This window comes from Schistocerca piceifrons, chromosome 11 (genome assembly GCF_021461385.2).
Source record: "Schistocerca piceifrons isolate TAMUIC-IGC-003096 chromosome 11, iqSchPice1.1, whole genome shotgun sequence".
NCBI classification, from domain to species: Eukaryota; Metazoa; Arthropoda; class Insecta; order Orthoptera; family Acrididae; genus Schistocerca; species Schistocerca piceifrons.
Genome location: NC_060148.1, coordinates 23074177 through 23100076, shown reverse-complemented (window position 1 = coordinate 23100076; position 25900 = coordinate 23074177). Strand labels below are relative to the sequence as shown.

At 39.5% G+C, this 25900-nt stretch overlaps 1 protein-coding gene across 3 annotated transcripts in view; it reads right to left on the bottom strand.

The window, feature by feature from the left end:
- LOC124719954 (serine/arginine repetitive matrix protein 2-like) overlaps positions 1–25900 on the bottom strand; it is a 327019-nt gene that overhangs the window by 26615 nt on the left and 274504 nt on the right. For 2 of the 3 annotated variants that reach the window (XM_047245163.1, XM_047245164.1), the window contains exon 8: positions 24449–24715. In XM_047245163.1, the coding sequence (XP_047101119.1) occupies positions 24449–24715 (267 nt within the window). The remainder of the gene's footprint in view (positions 1–24448; positions 24716–25900) is intronic. The other variant, XM_047245165.1, reaches the window with a different exon arrangement.

Here is a 25900-nt window from a genome sequence, read left to right as displayed (position 1 = left end):
GCTCCGCTGCTTTACAGTAACGCATTCCCAGCTATTGCGACGCAGAAGTTACGCCAACTCGTATGCGAGACACTCGAGCACCCACCTTTTACTGCTGATCTCTCCCCGAGGGATTGTCACACCTCAGATCCCTCAAATAAGTCCTCAGAGGAATGACGATTCCCCTCAGATGAGGATGAGGATGTGCAGCAGGCAGTTACAGACTTCTTCCCGCTGCAGGACACTGTGTTTTACCGAACAATGTCAGTGGGAGGATCTCTTCAGTACTCGTGGCAATTTTCCTCTATTGCCGTACCAATTCTGGACCGTATGGTCGTCAGAAAGATACTTTTTAATCACCCTTCATACGTACGCACGCACTGCCAGATTTCTGAACTTCGTGATCAGGGGTACTACATTTTGTATAAGTCAAGTTCCAATACATAAATAGTGGACAAATACTTATTTAATGATACAGAGTAAGCACAGAGCCTTTCACTGATTACAAAAATTTATTTCTAACAAGGGAAACTCCCCAGTGCACCCCCTCAGATTTAGTGGTAAGATGGCCCTGTGGGTAGCCCGTCATAAGCTGAACACAGATCAAGCATAAAACAGGTAGAAGGTGTGCTGAACTGTGGAAAAAGAAGCAAAATAGAAACAGTGAATTGTCCAAGAAGAAGTAGTGCAATAAGGAACACTCTCAAACAGCAATGCCACCGTGGGTAAGTGAATATGCTGTTAGACAGCTAAACGGCAGAGCTGTGTTCAAAACTCCCTCCTGCCATTTACCCCCATCCCCCTTTCCTCACGCACACACAAAATTATGAACTGTTTGTCCAGTCACTGAAAGGTTTGTTCTCTTTCTGTAGTCTTGTCGAAGTTGTCACATTATACATTGGTTATAGAATGTGACTCGTGTGGTAAGAATATGTTACCGTCGCAAGTAACTGTGACAAATAGTGAGAGCAGGCGAGGTACCGTATAGACGTCTCACAGAAATGAAAATGACAAAAGAATTCGAGAGTGAAGACTTCCGAAACAGATCACAACTTCAAAAACATTAAAAACATACGTTTTGACAAAGCACAGAGAAACTGTGCGACTGTCAAACTGTCGTGTTCATTTGTTGCAGCTTATTGTCAAACTATTATGTTTTCATCATTTCCTTGGAGTGATCACATTTACATTCACATTCACACAAACACCTATGCCAGGCAAGGAGGCCTATCTCACTCACTTACCACTCATACAAATTAGGTGCGTCAGTAAGAGATTCCTACAATATGACACGTGTACCGTCACTAATTCTGTGTATGACACCTCAGACATCTTTGCTGGTTGAGGATTCTGTTGACTTGTCACCTTGCCATCAAGTATTTGCAGTTCCCATTTGAAAGCCACATTTCCTTTTGGCTGCTAACAGACCAACCGATCCCTTCTTCTAGTCAAGGATAAAGTGCGCAATTGGTACACGTCATGTAACAACAGTAGAAATGCAGCGTGCTGTTCGCCAGAGACGTGGCGATCCCATCAGTGTGGCAATTAGTGAGGGTTAAGTGTAATTTATCTCATTTTCTTGCCACTGTCATTTTGTGACAGATGTATATGGGGGGAAATACTATGCTCTCAAAATTTCAGTAGTGAAACACTCTCAGAGTGACTGTTACAGGGGTTTTTTGAGCAACTCCATAACCCTCTAGTGCCGACTTAACAATCCGATCACGAAATGTGCTGCTGCTCATCAGATCTTCTCTATCTCTCTTACATTACTTCAAAGTGGTTCCTACTTGGGACTGATGAGCAGTACTCGAGATTCAATCTTACAAGTGTTTTGTAAGACACTTCTTTTGTCAATAAATTGTATTTCCTATGTATTTTCCCAGTGAATCTCACCATGCATCCTACAGTTATTTCTATGTGGTCATTGCACTTTATCTCAACCCAAACAGTTACTCCCAGATATTTCACTACTGTTTCCATTACCAGTGATTTTTCACCTATTTATGTGCTGTGTGTTACATTTATTTGTTCCACGTTAACTGCTGGCAGTCCCTGCACCCATCATCGATCCTCCACAGGTGCTCCTCCATTTTCTTACATCCTCTCGTGTTGTAATCTTTCTACAGACAACAGTATGCTCTGCAGAAAGCCTTTATAAGACCATTATCCATGAGGTCAATCACATATTAACTATAATCGAGATGGCGTATGGGGATCCCTTACAGCTAGCAGCTGTGTTGCCAGCTTCCAAAGGCAAACCACAAATGGCTGGAGCGAGACAAAAGCTGTGACAACAGTGAGCTGTTGTGATAGAGATGTTTACAAAATTGCATTGTGTGATTGGCTGTAGTAGGCGCACAAAGCTGTCACGCCCAGCCCTCTACATCTGATAGGTATCTGCTTACACCTTCTCGATTATACCACCCCCTCCTCCTTCATCAACTTTACTGCCTTACCAACCTTTAGTATGAACAAGACTAGTCTCCGAACATGTTTATTTTAAAAAAAAAAACAAAGACAAATTATATTTAGTTTTTGTACGTGTGTCACCATTGCTTTGTGTGTCGTAACTGTCACTACTACTACTACTACTACTACTACTACTACTACTAATAATAATAATAATAATAATACAAATATTAAAGAAGAACTAAAAGAAAAATATAGACAAAGTCTAACAAAAATACTGAAAACAGAATTGACAGCAAGAAACAAGACAAAAGCTATAAATACTTATGCTATACCAATATTGACCTACTCATTTAGAGTAGGGAAATGGAGTAACACAGACCTAGAAGCACTCAATACACTTACACGATCACAATGCCACAAATATAGAATACATCACATACATTCAGCAACAGAAAGATTCACATTAAGCAGAAAGGAAGGAGGAAGGGGATTTATCGACATAAAAAACCTCCATTATGGACAGGTAGACAACTTAAGAAAATTCTTTCTAGAACGAGCAGAAACTAGCAAAATATACAAAGCAATCACTCATATAAATACATCGGCTACACCACTGCAATTTCATAACCACTTCTACAACCTTTAGATCACATAACATCAACAGATACGAAGAAAGTAAATTGGAAAAAGAAAACACTACATGGCAAGCACCCGTATCATCTAACACAGCCACACATCGATCAAGACGCATCCAACACATGGCTAAGAAAAGGCAATATATACAGTGAGACGGAAGGATTCATGATTGCAATACAGGATCAAACAATAAACACCAGATATTACAGCAAGCATATTATTAAAGATCCCAATACTACAACAGATAAATTCAGACTTTGCAAACAACAAATAGAAACAGTAGATCACATCACAAGTGAATGTACAGTACTAGCAAATGCAGAATATCCCAGAAGACATGACAATGTAGCAAAAATAATACATCAACAACTTGCCACACAACATAAACTAATAAAACAATACGTTCCCACATACAAGCATGCACCACAAAATGTACTGGAGAATGCTGAATACAAATTATACTGGAACAGAACCATTATAACAGATAAAACAACACCACATAACAAACCTCACATCATACTCACCAATAAAAAGAAGAAATTAACACAACTAATACAAATATCCATACCCAATACAACAAATATACAGAAGAAAACAGGAGAAAAAATTGAAAAATACATCCAACTGGCTGAGGAAGTCAAGGACATATGGCATCAGGATAAAGTTGACATTATACCAATTATACTATCAACTACAGGAGTCATACCACACAATATCCACCAGTACATCAATGCAATACAGCTACATCCAAACTAATATATACAACTACAGAAATCCGTAATTATTGATACATGTTCAATTACCCGAAAGTTCCTAAATGCAATGTAACATATACCGTACAGTTAAAAGGAAGTCACGCTTGATCGAGGTCTGCGTCACTTTCCATTTTTTACCAGACATAATGTCTGAGAAAAGGAAAATAATAATAATAATAATAATAATAATAATAATTCAACGCACAATTAGGCAAAGAGAAGAAATACAGGCAAATCACCGGAATCCATACAGGTCACAAGAGAAGTAACAAGAATGGGGAAAGATTGATACGCTTTTGCGAAAATTTCGGCCTCGTAATTATGTCATATATACCCGTGGTCTAGGGGTAACGTCTTAGATTCATAATCAAAACATCTTCGGTCCCGGGTTCGATCCCCGCCACTGCCTAAATTTTGATAAATAATCAGCATTGGCGGCCGAAGACTTCCGGCGTAAGTAGTCAGCCTCATTCTGCCAACGGCCTTGTCAAAGAGGGCGGAGGAGCGGACAGAGGTTCAGGGCACTCTCTTGTCCTAGGGGTGGGAAACTGCCCCTAAAGGCGGAAGAATCAGCAATGATCAACGACATGAGGATGCAGAAGGCAATGGAAACCACTGCATTAAAGACACGTAACGTGTATCCGCAGGACATGTGGCCTGTAATTGAAGAAGTGTCATGATGATCTCTCCATTGGCAAAAGATTCCGGAATAGTCCCCCATTCGGATCTCCGGGAGGGGACTGCCAAGGGGGAGGTTACCACGAGAAAAAGATTGAATAATCAACGAAAGGATAACGTTTTAAGAGTCGGGGCGTGGAATGTCAGAAGCTCGAACGTGGTAGGGATGCCAGAAAATCTGAAAAGGGAAATGCAAAGGCTCAATCTAGATATAGTAGGGGTCAGTGAAATGTAGTGGAAGGAAGACAAGGATTTCTGGTCAGATGAGTATCGGGTAATATCAACAGCAGCAGAAAATGGTATAACAGGTGTAGGATTCGTTATGAATAGGAAGGTAGGGCAGAGGGTGTGTTACTGTGAACAGTTCAGTGACCAGGTTGTTCTAATCAGAATCGACAGCAGACCAACACCGACAACGATAGTTCAGGTATACATGCCGACATCGCAAGCTGAAGATGAACAGATAGAAAAAGTGTATGAGGATATTGAAAGGGTAATGCAGTATGTAAAGGGGGACGAAAATCTAATAGTCATGGGCGACTGGAATGTAGTTGTAGGGGAAGTAGTAGAAGAAAAGGTTACAGGAGAATATGGGCTTGGGACAAGGAATGAAAGAGGAGAAAGACTAATTGAGTTCTGTAACAAGTTTCAGCTAGTAATAGCAAATACCCTGTTCAAGAATCACAAGAGGAGGTGGTATACTTGGAAAAGGCCGGGAGATACGGGGAGATTTCAATTAGATTACATCATGGTCAGACAGAGATTCCGAAATCAGATACTGGATTGTAAGGCGTACCCAGGAGCAGATATAGACTCAGATCACAATATAGTAGTGATGAAGAGTAGGCTGAAGTTCAAGATATTAGTCAGGAAGAATCAATACGCAAAGAAGTGGGATACAGAAGTACTAAGGAATGACGAGATACGTTTGAAGTTCTCTAATGCTATAGATACAGCAATAAGGAATAGCGCAGTAGGCAGTACAGTTGAAGAGGAATGGACATCTCTAAAAAGGGCCATCACAGAAGTTGGGAAGGAAAACATAGGTACAAAGAAGGTAGCTGCGAAGAAACCATGGGTAACAGAAGAAATACTTCAGTTGATTGATGAAAGGAGGAAGCACAAACATGTTCCGGGAAAATCAGGAATACAGAAATACAAGTCGCTGAGGAATGAAATAAATAGGAAGTGCAGGGAAGCTAAGACAAAACGGCTGCAGGAAAAATGTGAAGACATCGAAAAAGATATGATTGTTGGAAGGACACACTTAGCATACAGGAAAGTCAAAACAACCTTTGGTGACATTAAAAGCAACGGTGGTAACATTAAGAGTGCAACGGGAATTCCACTGTTAAATGCAGAGGAGCGAGCAGATAGGTGGAAAGAATACATTGAAAGCCTCTATGAGGGTGAAGATTTGTCTGATGTGATAGAAGAAGAAACAGGAGTCGATTTAGAAGAGATTGGGGATCCAGTATTAGAATCGGAATTTAAAAGAGCTTTGGAGGACTTACGGTCAAATAAGGCAGAAGGGATAGATAACATTCCATCAGAATTTCTAAAATCATTGGGGGAAGTGGCAACAAAACGACTATTCACGTTGGTGTGTAGAATATTTGAGTCTGGCGATATACCATATAGCATCATCCACACAATTCCGAAGACGGCAAGAGCTGACAAGTGCGAGAATTATCGCACAATCAGCTTAACAGCTCATGCATCGAAGCTGCTTACAAGAATAATATACAGAAGAATGGAAAAGAAAATTGAGAATGCGCTCGGTGACGATCAGTTTGGCTTTAGAAAAAGTAAAGGGACGAGAGAGGCAATTCTGACGTTACGGCTAGTAATGGAAGCAAGACTAAAGAAAAATCAAGACACTTTCATAGGATTTGTCGACCTGGAAAAAGCGTTCGACAATGTAAAATGGTGCAAGCTGTTCGAGATTCTGAAAAAAGTAGGGGTAAGCTATAGGGAGAGACGGGTCATATACAATATGTACAACAACCAAGAGGGAATAATAAGAGTGGACGATCAAGAACGAAGTGCTCGTATTAAGAAGGGTGTAAGACAAGGCTGTAGCCTTTTGCCCCTACTCTTCAATCTGTACATCGAGGAAGCAATGATGGAAATAAAAGAAAGGTTCAGGAGTGGAATTAAAATACAAGGTGAAAGGATATCAATGATACGATTCGCTGATGACATTGCTATCCTGAGTGAAAGTGAAGAAGAATTAAATGATCTGCTGAACGGAATGAACAGTCTAATGAGTACACAGTATGGTTTGAGAGTAAATCGGCGAAAGACGAAGGTAATGAGAAGTAGCAGAAATGAGAACAGCGAGAAACTTAACATAAGGATTGATGGTCACGAAGTCAATGAAGTTAAGGAATTCTGCTACCTAGGCAGTAAAATAACCAATGACGGACGGAGCAAGGAGGACATCAAAAGCAGACTCGCTATGGCAAAAAAGGTATTTCTGGCCAAGAGAAGTCTACTAATATCAAATACCGGCCTTAATTTGAGGAAGAAATTTCTGAGGATGTACGTCTGGAGTACAGCATTGTATGGTAGTGAAACATGGACTGTGGGAAAACCGGAACAGAAGAGAATCAAAGCATTTGAGATGTGGTGCTGTAGATGAATGTTGAAAATTAGGTGGACTGATAAGGTAAGGAATGAGGAGGTTCTACGCAGAATCTGAGAGGAAAGGAATATGTGGAAAACACTGATAAGGAGAAGGGACAGGATGATAGGACATCTGCTAAGACATGAGGGAATGACTTCCATGGTACTAGAGGGAGCTGTAGAGGGCAAAATCTGTAGAGGAAGACAGAGATTGGAATACGTCAAGCAAATAATTGAGGATGAAGATTGCAAGTGCTACTCTGAGATGAAGAGGTTAGCACAGGAAAGGAATTCGTGGTGGGCCGCATCAAACCAGTCAGTAGACAAAAAAAAAAAAAAATAATAATAATAATAATAATAATTTATGTCAACACAATTCAAAAAAACCCAACAAGAAACTGTATACTTGGAAGTCGCCCAACACAATGTTGGGTGAATTCCAGATAGACCATGTGGCCATCTCCAAGAGTAACACAGCAGAAATTCTCAATGTGAAAACGAGAAGAGGATTTTTTGACTCAGACCACCATCTTCTACAGATAAAGACCAGATTACAACCCAATAGAAAAAAGCCAAAACTAAATGAAGTGCTGAGACCAGACCCCGAATACATAAAACTCAACAAGGAAAACATCTTACATGAAATTAGTCAGACAAACATCACAAACTGTACAGAACTTGTGGACATCCTCAAATCCACGATGAAATTGAGTCAACCCCCAAGAAGGAGAAAACACAGGTGGTGGAATATAATATGTGACCGAGCAATAGAAGAAAGGACCAATGTCTGGAGAAACTTCAATAGTCACAAAACATCAGAAAAATGGCAACAATTTCTAGTAATCCGAAAACAAACATCGCAAACTATTCGGAGGGAAAAATGAAATTATGACAAACGGCGACTAGATGAGATAGAACAAGACTTTAAGAAGAACAACACCAGGAATTTTTATACGACGTTTAAAGAACATATTGCAGGATTCCAGCCACCCAATCTTTGCTTCAAGAAACTGGATGGTTCACTAGAAACTAACACAAAGAATAACTGCCAAATCCTCGCAGACTATTTCAACAAACATCTCAACTGCGAAAGACCTACAGAGGATATTCACTAACAGGCGTCTACACCAAATCCCGACTCTAAACCGCCAACCATCAATGAAATAGTAGAAATTATCAAGACACTGAAAAACAATGGAGCCCCAGGAGAAGATGGAATTATTACAGAACCATGGAAACTAAATGATGAAAGATTAACAGGTAAAATCCACAAAATGATATTAAAAATTTGGGAAACAGAACAGATCCCTTTTGAATGGAAATGCGCACTCATCCATCCACTCCACAAAAAAGGGGACAAAACTGAACCAAATAATTACAGGGGTATCTCACTCGTACCGGTCACATATAAAATCCTATCAAAAGTTCTCACGAATAGATTAGAAGAACAAGCTGACCCACAAATAGGAGAATACCAGGCTGGTTTTCGCAAGGGACGATCATGCATAGAGCAGATCTGAAATCTGAAAATGATTCTCCAGATGAGAAACACCCGAAACACAGTGGTCACTTTTGTAGATTTTGAAAAGGCCTACGACTCGATAGACAGAGTAGCACTCTGCAAGACGCTGGAAGAATTCAGCATTGACAGAAAGACAAGAGCAATAATTCGGCAAACATTAACTGACACAGTCTCCAAGGTTAAATTTATGGGGGATATCTCAGAACCATTTGAAATCCAAACTGGAGTGTGACAGGGTGACGGACTTCCACCATTACTCTTTAATATCATTCTTGAAAAAATTATCAGGACATTGGAAAAAGAAGTCAAAGGAATGCAAATTGGCATTAGAAAAGATAATAGATTCAATGTGAAGTGTTTAGCTTTTGCTGATGACCTTGCAATCCTCACAAATAATACATAAGAAGCCACTAACGCCATAGAGAAGTTACACGAAATTGCGCAAAGAACTGGCCTGCAAATCTCATATGAGAAAACCCAGTACATAGAAAGAGTGCCACAAGACAAATTGCCTATTGTGACAACCCATGGGAAAATCATACAATTACCACATTTTAAGTACCTGGGAGAAATCATCCAGCCATCAGGGATCAACCTAAAGGTCAATGAGGTAAGAATAAAAAAAAACTACAGAAAGTATATAAACTCACGTGGAACTATTATAACAAAAAGTCCATATCCATTAATGCAAAATTGAGGCACTACAACACTGTTGTACTTCCAGAGGTACTGTGAGCATCTGAAACAACACAAATAGGTGGGCAAACTAAAATCAAAGAAATAGAGAAAAAAGAAAGAAAAATTCTCAGGAAAATTTTTGGCCCGATACAAGAGCAAAGAATCTGGAAGAAGAGACCAACATCAGAATTGTATATATATACACAGACAAGATTACGGATACAATAAGGAAAAGAAGAATGCAGTTCTACAGACATATCCACAGGACAAATGAAAACAGAATTTCAAAGTGAATTCTTAAAGTCATCAACTCAGGCAGAGGAAAAACAAAATGGATAAAAGAAATTGAAGAGGACCTCAGACAAGTACACATAACAGTCAATGATGCAGAAAATAGAACTGAATTCAGGAACATCATCAAAAAACATAAATTTGACACCACAACACAGAAGAGACCAGGATGCAAATGGACAGTGGAGCGAAAGAAACAACACAGTGAACACGTGAAGAAAATTTGGGCTCAGAAAAAACATAAACAATCATCATAAAGGAATTCAAGTTCAAACACTCTCTTTAAATGGGAATAATCGAAAATAATAATAATAATAACAATGTGAATAACTGGGATGAAAGGAATGGTAATGAAACTGGATGGGAAATAGATGCGAAGGAAATAATGGCTTCCCACCACACAGGGCAATGTGGCAATGCAACAAATAAAAGTTCAAAATTTGTGCCGGACTTTGACTCGAATCCGAATGATCCTCTTTTCTGCAACAGTTGCCTCAATCACCTCGGCCATCCAGACACGCTTTCCATCACACCCAACTTCCCACTCACCACCCTGCAATGACCCCTGACTGTTAGCCCCGAACTCGCATATTTCTGATTTCTGTAGGTTTTTTTTTATCAAACAGCCATTGTGCTCATAAAATCACACATATGAGTGGTGTCTGCTGGACATGTCTGACAGTGCAGACACTGCTTATATAATAATAATAATAATAATAATAATAATAATAATAATAATAATATTGTAAATGCCCAACAGCAATATAGTAGCCATTACATAGTAGTTATTGTGTTTTGTTTTCAATTAATTCATTTATTTGTTGCAAAACGAATTATAAAGCAGTTTCTGATCTATCATGAAAACTATTTAAAAGACATTTTTTGAGATATTTAAATATATGTGTCATATGGGTCTCAATTTTACTGTAAAAGAAGCATGGTACAAAGTACAAAGCATGTGTGTAGTGGGTGGACTACGTGATGATGAAATTGTTCATACATTCATTTCAGAAGCTGTAATCTGCTCCATATTGTGTCACGCGTTAATGCTGGTACTGAAACACTCCCCGCCACTCCGGTTCACAGGCGCTGGCGGACCCACCAGTACCGACCGATCGGCCTGTCATTCTCTGCTAGTGGCATCAATGTATGCAGTACGGAAGGGTATGGGATCAGCACATCACTCTCCCAGCCTGCTGTCAGTTTTTATGACCTGGTGCTGCTACTTCTCAGCCAAGCAGCATGAGGCCGAGTGCTCCCTGTTCCAGTTCTTCCAGCAAGGGTATATCCTCAGCACTACCAGGAATCGAACCCAGGTCCTCTGAAAGGTGGTCAGCCGCACTGACCACTCGGCCATAAAGGTATACTTGGTATTTGAAAAAGTAATTATTGATAACTTATGTGATCAGTACCTCAGTCATACAACAGTGATCACTGTAATTATATCTTGAAAGAAATTCAGTTTTGTGGATGACAAAGACAAACATTTTTCTTTTTACCCCTCAGTAAATTTCATATTACTCTTCTGGCGATAATTACCTCAGGTTGGCAATTGCTGTGCTAGATTGTTTATATGTACTGTAAAGCGTGATGACCTTTAATACTATCTTAGCAAACTTCTGAAATTACTTTCCAGTTCCCCTCTTTTTTTTACATCAAATACAAACAGATTAATTGTTATCAATTTTTAATTTTTAATCAATGATGTAATCACCCTTCCCTATTTTTAATCATGTTGCTGTCATTAGTATGTACTAATTTTTATTTTATTCTTATATGATCCATATTTCGACCTTACGCAATTTTCAAGTACAAAAATTGGAATAAACAACAGAAATATAAATCACAAAAACAAGGAACAGGACAGCCATGAAAAATAGTGTATGTTGTTGTTGTGGTCTTCAGTCCTGAGACTGGTTTGATGCAGCTCTCCATGCTACTCTATCCTGTGCAAGCTTCTTCATCTGCCAGTACCTACTGCACCCTACATCCTTCTGAATCTGCTTACTGTATTCATCTCTTCATCTCCCTCTACGATTTTTACCCTCCACGCTGCCCTCCAATACTAAACTGGTGATCCCTTGATGCCTCAGAACATGTCCTACCAACCGATCCCTTCTTCTAGTTAAGTTGTGCCACAAACTCCTCTTCTCCCCAATCCTATTCAATACCTCCTCATTAGTTATGTGACCTACCCGTCTAATCTTCAGAATTCTTCTGTAGCACCACATTTCAAAAGCTTCTATTCTCTTCTTGTCCAAACTATTTATCGTTCATGTTTCACTTCCATACATGGCTACACTTCACACAAATACTTTCAGAAACGACTTCCTGACACTTAAATCTATATTCGATGTTAACAAATTTCTCTTCTTCAGAAACGCTTTCCTCGTTTTGCTCCTGTTGATGTTCATCTTATATCTTCCTTTCAAGACACTATACATTCCGTTCAGCTGCTCTTCCAGGTCCTTTGCTGTCTCTGACAGAATTACAATGTCATCGGCGAACCTCAAAGTTTTTATTTCTTCTCCATGGATTTTAATATCTACTCCAAATTTTTCTTTCATTTCCTTTACTGCTTGCTCAATATACATATTGAATAACATCGGGGATAGGCTACAGCCCTGTATCACTACCTTCCCAACCACTGCTTCCCTTTCATGCCCCTCGACTCTTATAACTGCCATCTGGTTTCTGTACAAATTGTAAATAGCCTTTCGCTCCCTGTATTTTACCCCAGCGACCTTTAGAATTTGACAGAGAGTATTTCAGTCAACATTGTCAAAAGCTTTCCCTAAGTGTACAAATGCTAGAAACTTAGGTTTTCCTTTCCTTAATCCTTCTTCTAAGATAAGTCGTAAGGTCAGTATTGCCTCACGTGATCCGATATTTCTACGGAATACAAACTGATCTTCCCCGAGGTCAGCTTCTACCCGTTTTTCCATTCATCTGTAAAGAATTTGTGTTAGTATTTTGCAGCTGTGACTTATTAAATTGATAGTTCGGTAATTTTCATCACATCAGTCAACACCTGCTTTTTTTGGGATTGGAATTATTATATTCTTCTTGGTCTGAGGGTATTTCACCTGTCTCATACATCTTGCTCACCAGATGGTAGAGTTTTGTCTGGACTGGCTCTCCCAAGGCCGTCAGTAGTTCTAATGGAATGTTGTCTACTCCAGGGGCCTTGTTTCGACTCAGGTCTTTCAGTGCTATGTCAAACTCAGTCACGCAGTATCATATCTCCCATTTCATCTTCATCTACATCCTCTTCCATTTCCATAATATTGTCCTCAAGAACATCACCCTTGTATAGACCCTCTATATACTCCTTCCACCTTTCTGCTTTCCCTTCTTTGCTTAGAACGGGGTTTCCATCTGAGCTCTTGATATTCATACAAGTTGTTCTCTTTTCTCCAAAGGTCCTGTAGGCAGTATCTATCTTACCCCTAGTGAGATAAGCCTCTACATCCTTACATATGTCCTCTAGCCATCCCTGCTTAGCCATTTTGCACTTCCTGTCTTGAGACGTTTGTATTCCTTTTTGCCTGCTTGATTTACTGCATTTTTATATTTTCTCCTTTCATCAATTAAATTCAATATTTCTTCTGTTGCCCAAGGATTTCTACTAGCCCTCATCTTTTTACCTACTTGATCCACTGCTGCATTCACTACTTCATCCCTCAGAGCTACCCATTTGTCTTCTACTGTATTTCTTTCTCCCACTCGTGTCAATTGTTCCCATATGCTCTCCCTGAAACTCTGTACAACCTCTTGTTTAGTCAGTTTATCCAGGTCTCACCTCCTTAACCTCCCACCTTTTTGCAGTTTCTTCAGTTTTAATCTACAGTTCATAACCAATAGATTGTGGCCAGAGTCCACATCCGTCCCAGGAAATGTCTTACAATTCGAAACCTAGTTCCTAAATCTCTGTCTTGCCATTATATAATCTATCTGATACTTTCTAGTATCTCCAGGATTCTTTCATCTATACAACCTTCTTTTATGATTCTTGAACCAAGTGTTAGCTATGATTAATTTATGCTCCGTGCAAAATTCTACAAGGCGGCTTCCTCTTTCATTTCTTCCCCCCCAATCCATATTCACCTACTACGTTTCCTTCTCTTCCTTTACCTACCATCGAGTTCCAGTCACCCATGACTATTAAATTTTCGTCTGCCTTCACTACCTGAATAATTTCTTTTATCTCATCATAAATTTCATCTATCTCTTCATCATCTGCTGAGCTAGTTGGCATATAAACCTGTACTACTGTGGTAGGCGTGGGCTTCCTGTCTGTCTTGGCCACAATAATGCGTTCACTATGCTATTTGTAGTAGCTTACGCGAGTTCCTATTTTTTTATTCATTATTAAACCTACTCCTGCATTACCCCTATTTGATTTTGTATTTATAACCCTGTATTCACCTGACCAAAAGTCTTGTTCCTCCTTCAACCGAACTTCACTGATTCCCACTATACCAGACAAACGTGTGGTTCCTGAAGAGGGGCAGCAGCCTTTTCAGTAGTTGCATAGGCAACAGGCTGGATGATTGACTGATCTGGCCTTGTAACACTAACCAAAACGGCCTTGCTGTGCTGGTACTGCGAACGGCTGAAAGCAAGGGGAAACTACAACCGTAATTTTCTCCCGAGGGCATGCAGCTTTAGTGTATGATTAAATGATGATGGCGTCCTCTTGGGTAAAATATTCTGGATGTAAAATAGTCCCCCATTCGGATCTCCGGGCGGGGACTACTCTAGAGGATGTTGTTATCAGGAGGAAGAAAACTGGCATTCTACGGATCGGAGCATGGAATGTCAGATCCCTTAATTGGGCAGGTAGGTTAGAAAATTTAAAAAGGGAAATGGATAGGTTAAAGTTAGATATAGTGGGAATTAGTGAAGTTCGGTGGCAGAAGGAACAAGCCTTCTGGTCAGGTGACTACAGGGTTATAAATACAAAATCAAATAGGGGTAATGCAGGAGTAGGGTTTAATAATGAATAAAAAAAAATAGGAATGCGGGTAAGCTACTGCAAACAGCATAGTGAACGTATTATTATGGCCAAGATAGATACGAAGCCCACGCCTACCACAGTAGTACAAGTTTATATGCCAACTAGCTCTGCAGATGACGGTGAAATTGAAGAAATGTATGATGAAATAAAAGAAATTATTCAGATAGTGAAGGGAGACGAAAATTTAATAGTAATGGGTGACTGGAATTCGTCAGTAGGAAAAGGGAGAGAAGGAAACATAGCAGGTGAATATGAATTGGGGGTAAGAAACGAAAGAGGAAGCCGCCTGGTAGAATTTTGCACAGAGCACAACTTAATCATAGCTAACACTTGGTTCAAGAATCATAGAAGAAGACTGTATACATGGATGAAGCCTGGAGATACTAGAAAGTAGAGGTTTAGGAACCAGGTATTAAATTGTAAGACATTTCCAGGGGCAGATGTGGACTCTGACGACAATCTATTGGTTATGAACTGTAGATTAAAACTGAAGAAACTGCAAAAAGGTGGGAATTTAAGGAGATGGGACCTGGACAAACTGATTAAACCAGAGGTTGCACAGAGTTTCAGGGAGAGGATAAGGGAACAATTGTTACAAATGGGGGAAAGAAATACAGTAGAAGAAGAATGGGTAGCTCTGAGAGATGAAGTAGTGAAGGCAGCAGAAGATCAAGTAGGTAAAAAGAGGGCTAGTAGAAATCCTTGGGCAACAGAAGAAATATTGAATTTAATTGATGAAAGGAGAAACTATAAAAATGCAGTAAATGAAGTAGGCAAAAAGGAATACAAACATCTCAAGACAGCAAGTGCAAAATGGCTAAGCAGGGATGGCTGGAGGACAAATGTAAGGATGTAGAGGCTTATCTCACTAGGGGTAAGATAGATACTGCCTACAGGAAAATTAAAGAGACCTTGGGAGAAAAGAGAACCACTTGTATGAATATCAACAGCTCAGATGGAAACCAAGTTCTAAGCAAAGAAGGGAAAGCAGAAAGGTGGAAGGAGTATATAGAGGGTCTATACAAGGGTGATGTACTTGAGGACAATATTTTGGAAATGGAAGAGGATGTAGGTGAAGATGAAATGGGAGATGTGATACTGGGTGAAGAGTTTTACAGAGCACTGAAAGACCTGAGTCGAAACAAGGCCCCGGGAGTAGACAACATTCCATTAGAACTATAGTCTGTCGGTAAACTGAAGAGTGAGCAAGCGAGTCCCCACTCTGCCTACCGTGCTACGTCACAGGGCGCTTCTACAGGCTGTTTCACAACTTAGTACCGTCTCTGCCGTGGCGCGCGCTTTAAATCTTTGGCGACGCCGTGTACGGATACGTCCCGGCTGCGTTTATTTTTAGACAAATGCGTTAAGAGTGTAAGGGAAACAAATGACGATAGCTTCTTCGCAACAAAACATTATAGAGTAAATAATATTGACATAAGAACGGAAGTCAGGATTCTAGTATAAACATAGAACCGAATGCCCATTCATGTGAATGTATGTTCCTCTATTCGTAAGGCGAACTAGATATAGCGCAATCAATCTGTAGAATTTAAGGCTTGTTCTTACTTTGTGTTTCTACTAAAAGGTAGAAGTTTTCTTTGAAGGGTTGCATTGAAAGTTAACATTTCTTGGAAAGTAACCAGAAATTTATAATTTCGTGTGTTGTATTAGTTCGATTCGCACTGCTTTTTTGTCACCGACTGAAAAGTATCTGTGCAATGTTTTGCATATTCGGTATTTGCCCTGTTGTCAACTGTGAAAAAGGTTATATGGGTTTTGGTAGCATCAACTATTACTTGTTTTGTAAAAAAAATAGATTAGAGAACCAGTACTAAATTTTCTTATAAGAATGGAATAAAATGTATCAAATTTTTAGGAATGTTAAATATTGCTTTCGGTGAGTCTCTTATGAGTATACCAAGAGCATACAAGTGGTATAAACATTTCAAAGCAGGCCATAAAGGGCAGCAGTTTTACAAGAATAGATGAGATTAAAAATGCACAGTTAAGATACCTATGAACTGTCCCGAGGAAACAGTCCCTAAAGTGTTTTGGGAATTGGAAAAAGCAATGGCATGTGAAACTGTCTATAACGTTGGGTCTCCTTCCTAAATTATTAGTTTTCCTTCGCGGCGATTTCAGTAAACCATGCGGCTTGTTTTCGCGTTCCTTCCTTATGCGTGCTATTGTGGCGAGGCTGACGTTTGCATATACTGCAGCCCTTTGATTGGGACTGGTAACATTATGCAACAGTTCTTTTTGTGTCGCCTCCTTAACACACGCTCTACTAACGTTATAGACGATCGAACGCTCGTTACTCTGCAAACACCTCTTCTTCTTCGTATTCTGCACATTTTCTTGCAATGCAGGGCGATTATCCATCACTTCCGGATACTGAAGTATATCAGTGAGTACACAAAGTCAACTGACTGACACTGGCAACTAATATCCCACGAACTGAAACGACGTATATCACTGCACGCCAAACTACACCGCTAGACAGGTAACGGGCAACTGATTTTTGGGTGGCCCTGTAGGCCAGTGCCAGGGTTCTTCCGGGAAAGGCCACTTCCCCCACCAAAAGCGCTGCTCGCTCTTGAGTTTACAGACAGACTATACTGACAACCTTGGGAGAGCCAGTCCTGACAAAACTCTACCATCTGGTGAGCAAGATGTATGAGACAGGCAAAATACCCTCAGACTTCAAGAAGAATATAATAATTCCAATCCCAAAGAAAGCAGGTGTTGACAGATGTGAAAATTACCGACCTATCAGTTTAATAAATCACACCCGCTAAATGCTAAGACGAGTTCTTTACAGATGAATGGAAAAACTAGTAGAAGCGGACCTCAGGGAAGATCAGTTTGGATTCCGTAGAAATATCGGAACACGTGAGGCAATACAGACCCTACGACTTATCTTAGAAGCTAGATTAAGGAAAGGCAACCCTACATTTCTAGCATTTGTAGTCTTAGAGAAGGCTTTTGACAATGTTGACTGTAATACTCTCTTTCAAATTCTGAAGGTGGCAGGGGTAAAATACAGGGAGCGAAAAGCTATTTACAATTTGTACAGAAACCAGATGGCAGTTATAAGAGTCGAGCGGTACGAAAGGGAAGAAGTGGTTGGGAAGGGAGTGAGTCAGGGTTGCAGCCTATCCCCGATGTTATTCAATCTGTATATTGAGCAAGCAGTAAAGGAAACAAAAGAAAAATTCGGAGTAGGTATTAAAATCCATGGAGAAGAAATAAAAACTTTGAGGTTTGCTGATGACATTGTAATTCTGTCAGAGACAGCAAAGGACTTGGAAGAGCAGTTGAACGGAATGGATAGTGTGTTGAAAGGAGGATATCAGATGAACATCAACAAAAGCAAAACGAGGATAATGGAAGGTAGTTGATTTAAGTCAGGCGATGCTGAGGGAATTCGATTAGTAAATGAGACACTTAAAGTAGTAAAGGAGTTTTGCTATTTGGGGAGCAAAATAACTGATGATGGTCGAAGTAGAGAGGATATAAAATGTAGACTGGCAATGGCAAGGAAAGCGTTTCTGAAGAAGAGAAATTTGTTAACATCGAGTATAGATTTAAGTGTCAGGAAGTTGTTTCTGAAAGTATTTGTATGGAGTGTAGCCATGTATGGAAGTGAAACATGGACGATAAATAGTTTAGACAAGAAGAGAATAGAAGCTTTCGAAATGTGGTGCTACAGAAGAATGCTGAAGATTAGATGGGTAGATCACATAACTAATGAGGAAGTATTGAATAGGATTGGGGAGAAGAGAAGTTTGTGGCACAACTTGACTAGAAGAAGGGATCGGTTGGTAGGACATGTTCTGAGACATCGAGGGATGACCAGTTTAGTATTGGAGGGCAGCGTGGAGGATAAAAATCGTAGAGGGAGACCAAGAGATGAATACACTAAGCAGATTCAGAAGGATGTAGGTTGCATTAGGTACTGGGAGATGAAGAAGCTTGCACAGGATAGAGTAGTGTGGAGAGCTGCATCAAACCAGTCTCAGGACTGAAGACCACAACAACAACAACAACATCTAACTTTAACCAATCCACTTCCCTTTTTAAATTTTCTAACCTACCTGCCAGATTAAGGGATCTGACATTCCACGCTCCGATCCATAGAACGCCAGTTTTCTTTCTCCTGATAACGTCCTCCAGAGTAGTCCCCACCCGGAAATCCAAATTGGGGACTATTTTAGCTCCAGAATGTTTTAACCAAGAGGACGCCATCATCATTTATCCATACAGTAAAGCTGCATGCCCTTGGGAAACATTACGGCCGTAGTTTCCCCTCGCTTTCAGCCGTTTGCAATAGCAGCACAGCATGCCCGTTTTGGTTAGTGTTACAAGGCCAGATCAGTTAATCATCCACACTGTTGCCCCTGCAACTACTGAAAAGGCTGCTGCCCCTCTTCAGGAACCACACGTTTGTCTGGTCTCTCAACAGATAGCCCTCCGTTGTGGTTGCACCTACGGTACGGCTGTCTGTATCGCTGAGGCACGCAAGCCTCCCCACCAACAGCAAGGTCCATGATTCATGGGGCAACAGCAAGGTCCATGGTTCATGGGAGGGGTGGGGGGTATAAATACAACAATTCTTTTAGCTTATTTACATGTCAGAAAACATCAGACTTTTATGAAATACAAGACTTTGTCGATAGAACATATCTGGTCATTTTAGGCCAGATCTGTCATTAGTTATGATGAGAACATCTCTAAAACACTTAAATATATTGCAGACTTTCATTTCTTGACCCTATAGCACAGGTGTTATATGACTGCTAACCAACTAATAGGTATGCATCGCACTATAGTGTCTGTACATGAACTGACATGGATGAAATTATCTTCCAAAGACCATCTGAGAGACATCACAGTCTGCACAATGCAATCTGTGGTGTGTTACAGAGCAAGGTAGCTGAACTGTTTAATTACATTATCTCTGCATACAATGGTATACAACAGTGGTTACAGTATATGAAATGGAGTTCAATTTATTAAAGTTCACATGAGAACATTATGAAGTGTCTTATCTTAATACATTTGAAACAAAAATGAAATTTCTAACTTGTAATACAGTTAAGGGGTTCCGGAAAGGCTCAAAATCATGAAAAGTTCAATTTTTACTTTTTTTGCGTTTTCTGAATCTACAGACTATTACCTTTTAATAGATATATAATTTATTCAATTCCGAAGACTACAACTATTTTTAAATTTTTTTTGAAATGTGTTCTACATGGGCATGACCCACTGTGGCGCTGTTAAACTGCTGTCAAATGGTGTTATTATTAACGTCCGTGTTCATCAGGTACATTTTAGTGATGTGAGATAAAGTATGTGTTGTGGCTAACCTGTGATGGTTCAATATATATCGCTGGTGTGATTGTCGATTGTTTCATGTTTATTTACTCTGTCGTTATCTCGAAAATATTTGTAATTAATTCTGTTTCTTGAGTCTCTGTTTTGTTGAAGTATAATAATGAGTAAAAGTAAAGTTATTAGAAATCCTCTGAAGGCTTTTAAGAAAAGGAGAAATGTTGGAAAGCCAAAGGTATGTGTTATTACTGTAAACAATAAAGACGATAACCAAGTGAGTGAACCTAATCTCTCAAGTACACCTGCCCATAGCAGTCAAAGTGGGAAAGAAAATACTTCACAGAAGAAGCTTGGTTCAATGAGTGAAAACTATGAATGTTTTATGGGCGAATCGGATGTGAATGAAATATTTGATATGTTGGTTCTCAAAGGAATTTTTCCAAACTGTGTAAGATGTATTCATTGTAGTGAAGTTGGTCTGGAACTCTCCATAATAAAGCACGTAGGACTTGCTAGTGAAATACAACTGAAATGTGATAAGTGTTCATACATGACCACCTTTTGGAACAGTGTTGCAGTTACTGCAACTGAAGAAAATGGTAGCAAAATCTACGAACACAACATTAGATTTGTTTATTCCTTGCGTTCAGTTGGTAAGGGTGCTACTGCAGGTGCAATTTTCTGTGGCATCATGAATCTTCCAAATCCCCCAACCAAGTTTACGACCTATAATAAATTAATAGGGTCTAAAGTAGAAGATGTCTGTATAGAATCTATGAAGAACGCTGTGGAAGAGGCAGTAATGGAAAATAATGGTAACAGAGATTTGACTGCAGCGTTCGATGGTACCTGGCATAAACGGGGACACACATCTCTTCATGGTGTAGTATCTGTCACCAGTATGTATACAGGGAAAGTTTTAGATGTAGCAGTAATATCAAAGTATTGTAGATGTCCACAAAAATATAAAGGTACACATGAAAATAATTGCAAAGCTAACTATAGTGGCAGTAGTGGAGGAATGGAAGTGGCTGGTGTTGCCAGTATATTCCAGCGTTCTGAGGCGTGTGATAAAGTGCGATATGTTAATTACCTTGGTGACGGTGATTCTAAAAGTATCAAACATGTTCAAGGACTGAAGCCCTATGGTGATGATGTTGTAGTGCAGAAATTTGAGTGTATTGGACATGTACAGAAGCGAATGGGAACAAGACTTTGGCGACTGAAAGCTTCGTACAAAAAACAAAAGCTCAGTGATGGTAAAGGGTTGGATGAGAAGGGAAGGTTAACTGACAGTGTAATTGACAAAATACAGAACTATTATGGAATGGCTATTAGGCAAAATACACAAAGTGTCGACGAAATGAAGAAGGCTGTTTGGGCTCTTTTGTTTCATACTTCTTCAACCGATGAAAATCCCCAACATAGTTTGTGTCCCAAAGAAGAAGACAGTTGGTGTAAATATAACAAAGGATTGCTAACTGGTGAAGTGTACACTCATAAGCATAGTCTGCCTCATGCAATAATTGAGGTGATAAAACCTATTTTCAGAGACTTAGCAGCACCTGAACTGTTGAAAAAGTGTATTCACGGAAAAACTCAAAACCCCAATGGAAGTGTAAATAGTGTTATATGGTCAAGAATCCCCAAGACTGTATTTGTTGGAATAGAAACACTTCACTTTGGTGTGTATGATGCTGTTGTGACTTTCAATGATGGCAACATTGTAAGGTGCAAGGTATTTAGAAATATGGGAATGAAGATAGGTTCTAACATGGTACGAGCGATGCTTGCTTTAGACAAGGAACGCCTTCGGGCTGCAGACAGGGCTGTAAAGAGTCTATAAATACAAACAAGAGTAAACAGGAGGAGGAAGAAGAGGAAGCTGGAAGAGGAGTTTGCAGAGGATGAAGATAATCCATCCTATGGACCTGGAATGCACTAAAAAGTTAATTCAATCTTTGTTGCTCGATTCCCAAAACTTTTATTTTCTCATACTAATTACATGTTTTCTAAGGATCTTCCAAACATATTTGTTTCAAACTTTCAGTAAATGTTACACAGTACCTTCTGCATAATTTAACACAGGCTTTTTCCAAAAAACTGTATATTTTTGAATATATAAATAAAAAATTGCAAAAAAATGTTGTGAATTTTCATTACAATTGAAAAATAATCATCTTTAATAACTAAACTAAAATTTTGTAAAATCCCTGTGTTAAGTTGTAGCCCATATTCCAATAAATAATCTGTAAAAAGTTCAACTTCCTACCTCAAATACTTTGTGAGGAAAGATGTAATTTATAAGCATTATTTTAACATTGCAAGTATAGGGCGTTCCGGAGCCCCTTAATCATGTAAAACATGGTGCACCTATAGAGGTGAATAGTAATGTACATCATTACAAATGGCGATGGCAGTACACAAAAGCCCCCACACCAGCACAATCAACTGAGGGAACAATAATGCAATGGTGAAGACATGGTTGGGCAGAGGAGGGAAAATGGATGCAGTTCAAGAGCCAACAGAACATCCAACATTATTCAAATGGATAGGGGTGGCAGTGGAGTGGGTTGGGAACTCCACAGGTTGCATTGTACAGACTGTGATGTCTCTCAGGCGATCTCTGGAAGATCGTTTCATCTCTGTGCATGTCAGATGTTGTTCAGACAAAACAGTGTGGTGCATACCTGTTAATTAGTTAGCAGTTTCATATAACAGCTGTACAATAGGGTCCAGAAAGGAAAGTCTGCAATATATTTACGTGTTTTATAAATGTGATCACTTTTACTAATGACAGATCTGGCCTATATGACCAGACGTGCTTTTTCGACAAGGACTTGTACTTCATACCAGCCTGATGTTTTCTGACACATAAATAAAGTAAAGATTCGTGATATTTATACACCATTTTACATGGTCGCCTTGTTCCTCATTTTTGTGATTTATATTTCTGTGGTTTATTCCAGTTTTTGCACTTGAAATTGGCTACAAGGCCAAAATACGGATGCTATAAGAATAAAATAAAAATTATTACAGTCAAATGGTGACAATAACATTCCAAAAATTTACAATAGCTGTGGCTCCAGATAAAATAAAAAATGATCACCCTTGTTATCAACAGCCTTTATCATTAGTGCACACGTTTTTGATGCCAGGTCGATAAAAAATCAATTGCTTTTCGAGCAAAATATCTGGTGACAGCATTTGGACATAATCCACATTTTCAATTTTTTTTCCAATTAGAAAATGTAACAATTGGAATAAATAGAAATCCAAAGGCACAACATGGGTCGAGTATGGTGGGTGAGGCAATACTTCCCACCCCAATTCATTAACTTTTTCCAGGGCTCACGTTGTAAGGTGTAGTCTCGCATCATTACGTCGTAGAATAAGCCTTTTCTGATGACAATCGCTGGCCACTTTTCACTTAAAAGACTGATTTACTCGATCTAATCATTAACAGCAAAGGGCTGCATTCACAGTTTATCCAGATTTCAGAACTTGAAAATGAACGAGACCACCTACACTCCACCAAATACACAAAACTGTCTTTATGGTGTGTATTTAGTGACAATTCATGCAGAGAGGGCCACTGCATTTTGTATTTTGGATTATCATAAAGGACCCATATCTCATCCCCATTGAAGAAGCTATCAAAAATTGCATCTGTATTGTGCCGCTGAAGTAATAAGTTGCATGTGATGGATCAATTAGCTTTGTCTTCTTCAAGGGCAGCAAATGTTCTCGGATGGTCAACCGAGGCTGGTTACGAGTGTTGTCTGACTTAATTGTCTGACACGGATTTGGTTCCACTTTTGCCCTTAACATGTCACTGTTTAAAGCAATTGGACTTAGTCATCAATACACAGGTCAGAAAGACCTAAAAATTACCGGATATCAACTTAGAAAATCACTTCTGGCACTTACGAACATCTAATGCACTTGGTTAAACATTGCAAATGGTTTTGGTAGCAACTGTTGTGTTACTACTGTTGTGAAACTCAAAAAGCATATGACATCAGATATGCACCTCTTCTGGTATTTGGCTGGTCATTTCACCATAGACTGGGGGGAAAAAAGTAAGGTTTAATGTTTTACAAGTAAACAAATTACTCCAACTTTAAAATGTCTTCAGCACGACTTTGAAGTACACAGTAAGCTGATAGATGGCAAATGAATTCAACATTACTTTCCGGTACCCCCTAACACATTTGCCAGTTTAATCCTGTTAAGAACATGTTGAGTCCTATCAGCTAGAAAGGCTAGAATCCAATCAAAAATCTAGCCAGATGGCAATTTCACTGAGTGAACAAATAATGTTCTCACAATAAAAGTTTTACGCTTAGCCCGACCTTCAGACGGTTCAATTTGTGTACCAAACACAGCACTGTCAGAGAATACGCTCGGGCCATAAACTCGTACAAAATAAGTAATGTGTTTTTCCCCACTATTATATTGGCTGTGTTATTCCCTTAGCTGTGAGTAACTAAACTGAGCAGTGCCCATCACCTGCTGACCGGCAACTTCCTCCTCCGCCCCGACCATGGCGACACCCTGCGCCACCGCCACAAGGTCAGCTTCGTCTGCCCCCAGAGGCGGCTGCAGCATCACCTCCCCCGCATCCATGTCCATGTCCACATCCCGGCAGTCGTCGTCTATGTCTTCGTCAGCTCGAGGAGACGTCGCCGACAGCGTCGACTCGGTCGACAGGTCCGCATGGTTGCCGCTGCCGCTCACACTGGCCATATCGTCTGCCACCTCGTCGTTCGTCTCCATCTGTAAACGCCGACAGAAGTCCCACATAATATGTTGCTACAGAACCCTCCACTCACTGACTACTCGTTTGTATCGATGAAATGAATTCGTCTAACCAAATTGACATCATCTGCCTCTCTGAACATCAAGTGACCATTGGTATAGATGTGTTAGACATTTCAGGATTTAAGCTAGCTTCCTACTTCTGCAGAGTAGATATGGATGGAGGAGGAGTTGCCACATTTATTAAAAACTGCCATAAATTCCAGAACATTGACATTAATAAATTCTGTGTAGAGCAGCATCTAGAAGCATGTGCAACAGAAGTAGAGTTCCACAACAGACCCTATATAATAGTAACTATTTACCGAGCACATGGAGGAAATTATAATCTATTCATAAATCATCTAGAAGCTCTTTTGGTTTATTTAACAGGAAGAAACAAAGAAATTTTGATTGCTGGTGACTTTAATACAGATTTTCTAATGCAATCTTCCAGTAAACATTTACTGCAGTTAGTAATGTTGTCTTTCAATCTAACTCACACTGTAAACTTTCCAACTAGGATCACTAAATCCTCAAGGACAGCCACTGATAACATTTTTATAGACAAATCAAAGGAACAAAATCATATCATAAAACCTGTAATAAATGGACTATCAGATCATGACATGCAGCTCCTTGTTTTAGATGTAAATTCTAAGCAGATTATCAAGACTGCTAAATCTGAGTACAAGAGAGTATACAATCAACCAAAAATGAAGTGTTTTAGAAAACTGCTCAAAGATATGAACTGGAAAGATGTTTATAGTGCTCATGACATGAATGAAAAATATAACACATTCATGAACAATGTCAGTACCATGTTTGAAAACTGTTTTCCTCTAAAAGTTACTCAAATTAAACAGAAGTCTATAACAAAACCATGGATCACACAAGGAATAAAGATTTCCTGTAAGACAAAAAGGAAAATGTATCTGTCGACCAAGAATAGCGCCAATGTTGATGATTTAGCTAAATACAAGGAATACTGTAAAATATTAAAAAAAGTAATTCAGACATCTAAACAAATGCACTACGAGAAGAAGATAGAAATGTCAGGGAACAAAATAAAAACAATATGGGATATAGTGAAAGAGGAGACTGGTAGAACCAGAAAGGAACAGGAGCAAATAGCACTAAGGGTAGATAACACATTAGTAACCG